This window comes from Plecotus auritus (genome assembly GCF_963455305.1).
Source record: "Plecotus auritus genome assembly, chromosome: 10".
Lineage (NCBI taxonomy): Eukaryota > Metazoa > Chordata > Mammalia > Chiroptera > Vespertilionidae > Plecotus > Plecotus auritus.
Window position 1 is genome coordinate 15954401 of NC_137785.1, and position 4307 is coordinate 15958707.

Genomic DNA, 4307 nt, shown 5'->3' on the forward strand with positions numbered 1-4307 from the left:
TGCTGGTGCTCCTCCTCTTTTCTCCCCAGCATGCTGGCCTGGAGCAGGGCACGTTTGGGTTCCAACCCCTGCCGGCAGATTATCCTTGGCCACCCATTGTAGCCTGAATGAACTTCCTACTGCGCCTCATTCAGTATCGGCCATAGACTTGTTGGGAGTAGATGAAGACCAGTTTCCGTTAGGGAGGAAGCCCCTAGATACAGGTGTTCCGTTTCCTGGGGTGCCCTCAGGCCTCGTCTCTGTATTGTGGATAGGAAAATTCACTGACTATCCTTGTATCGTCTGCTCTCACTTGAAGGTAGTGCCTGCCTTTGGTGAAATGCCTAAATACAATGCCTAGCTTAACACATGGTTAACAATAGAGCATGTGCAGTTGGTTAAATATAGTACTTCCCCGTGGCTGAAGCCAGTTCTGGCCTGTTCGAATACTCAGACCTGGCCCTGGCACATGATTAACCTGTTGTTGGTTAAATATGGTGGCTTCCTTTCCCTATAAACCTCATCTACTCTTTAAAAAATGGTCCCTCAGGTATGTTCCTATTATTTTAAAAAATTTTTTAAATGGTCCCTACCTTTCACTTAAACCCAGACCTACCCGTAGTTAAATACACCACACAGTTCAGTTAGTACCCTCTCACATCTGCTCAGTTAAATACAGTGTATAATCTTAGTATTTTGCAAAGTATGTCTCTGAATTGGTCTGGCCACCCCACCCACATCCCAAATTAGTCCTGTCAAATCATGCCACTCCACCCTTCCATAAAGCAGTCGGTTCTAGTCTACCCAGCTAGTCTCATCTGTCTACCACTGCCCCATACCACTTCTTTATCTCCCTGGCTTCCCCTACCCTCGGGCAGATCCAGAGAGTCCTGATGACCATGTCATGGGAATCGGAGTCTGTCAAGAAAAAGCACAGCTGAAGGGTGGGAGGCAGTGAAGAAAGCACTGAGGCCAGGCAAGGTCTGGCTGGAAGTGGGGACTCTGCAGCTCTCAAGGGAGGGCTGAAGTCTGGGAGGTGTGAAACCCAGACCAGGCTCTGGCCTTGCCACTTGCTGACCTCCCTTAATGAGCCTGGGATCCTTCAGAGCTGTGACATTCGCTACCCTCTTACAGAAATGCTTTTGCATCCTTTGCCACCGCCCCAACCTGCACAGGCCTTCCTCACGGCCTTCTCCAGGTAGACAACTGAGCTCTTGTCCCATGGCCCATCCCCTCCCCCTGCTTCCCAGGTGGACTGCTGGTAGATGGGGGTTGCAGAGTGGGGAAGTGGGCAGGGGGCAATGGCCCCAGAGGGCATAAGACCCAGGGCACAAGAACACGAGACAGCACACGGGCTGAGTCAGGAGAGTCGGACCTTGATTTTCTTCTCATCCCCACACCACCCAGCCTGGGGACAGACAGAGCCTGTGTCCTCCCAGCCCTTTGTTCCACCTCCGGCTGGCCTGGGCGGAGGGCTGGGGTTATTGGTTGGAATTCTCTGAGAGCCTGTGCTCAGTGGTGTTTAGGAAGGTCTGGATCAGCATGTGGGCATCCTCGACCGCCACATCCAGGGACAAGCGGAGCATCTGGTAGACTGTGGCAAAGGAGATGCCGCAGGTGGCCAGGGCGCCCAGGACAGGCACATTGAGGAGCTCCTGGGTGAACGTAGAGGCATCCCTGGAGGCCTGGCCCAGCAGGTCCACCACCAGCTCCTTGGTGACCGTGGTCTTCGGGCCCTGTATTGCCTCCAGGAATATGCGCAGGGGCTGGCCCGTCTGCTCAGCCAGCTTCACGAGGGAGTCCTCGTCCAGGCCAAAGCTGTGGTAGTAGCCTTCTAGGGTGTGGATGAGCCGGTAGAGGTCACACGCCACATCCTGTACTCCTGGCACAGGACTCGAGTTGATGCCACAGGCCACTGTGGCCACCAGCCAGATGTGCTGCTGCAGCGAGGCCGCCTTCTTCTCTAGGATGGCCTTCGAGATGTTGGGCAGGGCCACCACGAGTGCATGCTGCTTGTGGCTCTCTACTCCCGCCACCATCGATTCCTCCAGCAGGCAGAAGTCGTACTTGCCCAACTCAAACATGGACAGCAGGAAGACCTTAGGGTCCTTCAGGCCCTCTGCTGCAGGAGGCAAGAGCACCATTCAGTGGTCTCCACATCAGAGCAACCGTGGTGCCCTGACAGCTACCTGGGCTCAAGCGCTTGCCAGGAGTCCGCACAGCCTGTGGCTTAGGAATGTGGGCCCTGGAGCCAGGCTGCCTGAGTTCAGACAGGAGCCTTGCTACCTGTGTTGCCTTGAGCAAGTTGCCAAACCTCTCTGGTCTGTAAAATTAAGGTGATCATTTTACCTACTTGGTAAGGATGTTGTGGTCATGAACTGAGTTCATGAAAATGGTGTGTGGCCTGTGCTGAGCCCTCAGTGAACGTTGGTGCCATCAGCAATAGGCGCCAGCATCTGCATAGCATTGGCACTGCGTGCTTGGTAACTAGCACACGAGCCAATGTGTATTATTTTCTTCCTTAATGCACGTGATCGGGTCTCTGTCACCTGTGACTGCGAAGTGCCAACGCTCAGGAAATGGAGTGTGAGGCCTGACGTTGGCTTTTTTGTAACGCAAGTGTCTGACTTAAGCTTTGACTGAGGAGGCATCCATTTCAAAGAGGGCTGTTTGGAATAAACACGCTGGCCAGCCCCAAGAACCAAGCTGCCTCCCCTGCCCCCCCTCGCCCCCCGCCCTGTGTTAGAGAACTTGGTGGGTTTCAATATCCCACCCCTTGGGCTACTTGTTTTCTCTTCCTGTGCTTTAAATTCCTGCTCTTACGTTTTAACAGCAGAACCCTAGGCCCCTGCCCTCAGCCCCAGTAAAAGCAGCACCCAGGCCCATTGTTTCTCTGCGACCTCGCTGTGTGGCCCCTCGCTGTGTGGCCCCAGGTATGCTGTGTGATGGCCAGGTCCTGTGAGTAGTAGACCTGTAGCCTTTCAATGTTCCCAATGGCTGTTGCTGAAGGGCAAGCATCCTGCCATCATAAGAACCGGGAGGGCTTGTCCGTCCCAATGTTGGTTATTGATGGGCTGAGACCAGCACACGGCACAGCTGGCAGCATTGCACTGTGAGGCCTTGCTCAGCCTCCAAGTGTGACCTTAGGTGACCCGTTTCCCACTCTGAATCTCAGCTGGAAAACGAAGGGGAAGAGGCAGGTAATCCCCCAAGGATCCATCCACTCCCAGGACACCCAGAGAGGGCACCTCACCTTCCAGCCGCTGCCAACAGTCCTCCCGGATCTGGCTGAGCACCCTCTCCTCGGAGAAGGTTCTGGGGCGGCGGTGGCGCGAGGCTGCTATGTCCACGTCCACCTTGGAGCGGATGAAGTGGAAGCCCTTGCCCTGCTGTAGGACCCTGTGGGCCAGCTGGGCGTGGTTGGCCGTGAAGCTATCTGAGGTGATGATGATGAAGAAGTCGTAACGGTCCACCAGCACCCGCTGGAGGTATTCGTCAGCCTGGAAGTTGGGCGTGTCTATGCCCGGCAGGTCCCAGATGATGATGTTGAGGTACTTGGGGTGCAGGTATGGCGTGGGCTCCACAGTCATTTCTACCACACCCGTGCCGGCCGAGTTGGGGTCCTCATCTCCCAGGCCCCGGATGGCGTTGACAAAGGTCGACTTGCCTGAGCCTATTCCCCCAGTAATGCCAATGTCCAGCCTGACGTTCTCCAGCGAGTGAAGTGTGGTCTGCAACTTGGCGGCAATTGCTTGCAGGTTCCCCGCCTCAAAGGTCTCCTTCAGAGCCCCGGTGTCCTGTGAGAGCTCCAGTATCTTGGACTGGAAAATTTGGTTTTCCATGGGCTGCCTGACCCCCAGTTCCACGACTTTGGGACTTGATGACCTTTGGCAGGACAGGTAAGGGAGTGTTTTCACCCTGAGTTGCCCTCTCTTCTCTCCAGCCCTCAGCAAGCCCAAGACATTGGCAGCACCAGTAACAGCATCATCAGTAATAGTACTGAGTGTGACCATATCCCAGGCCCAGTGCTAAGTGCTTTATTCATCACTGCCCTGCTGCAGTGTATCATAAAATCCTCAAGAGCCAAAAAAAGGTCAATCCCCTTACGATCCACATTCAGCAGTGAGAGGAGAGAGTATTTGCCCAAGGCCTCCAGCTAGTGTGGGGGTGGGACTAGGATTTCGGTCTTCTGATCCTAGAATTCCAACTCAAATAACCCTGCACCAGGCACTGCGATCAATATAGGTCAGTGATTAAGAGCTGGAACCCTCATCATCGCTAATAGTGTATTTAATGTTTACTCTGGTCCAGCCACTGTCCTAACCATA

The 4307-nt window shown here is 54.4% G+C and overlaps 1 protein-coding gene across 1 annotated transcript; it reads right to left on the reverse strand.

Annotated features, from left to right (window-relative positions):
* Positions 1–1460: 1460 nt before the first annotated feature.
* On the reverse strand, positions 1461–3821 carry LOC308235383 (interferon-inducible GTPase 5-like; the record flags this gene model as incomplete). Its single annotated transcript, XM_080644143.1, has 2 exons — positions 1461–2101; positions 3233–3821. 2 exons carry the CDS (start codon positions 3819–3821, stop codon positions 1461–1463), a joined length of 1230 nt encoding a protein of 409 aa, XP_080500269.1.
* Between the last annotated feature and the right edge of the window lie 486 nt (positions 3822–4307).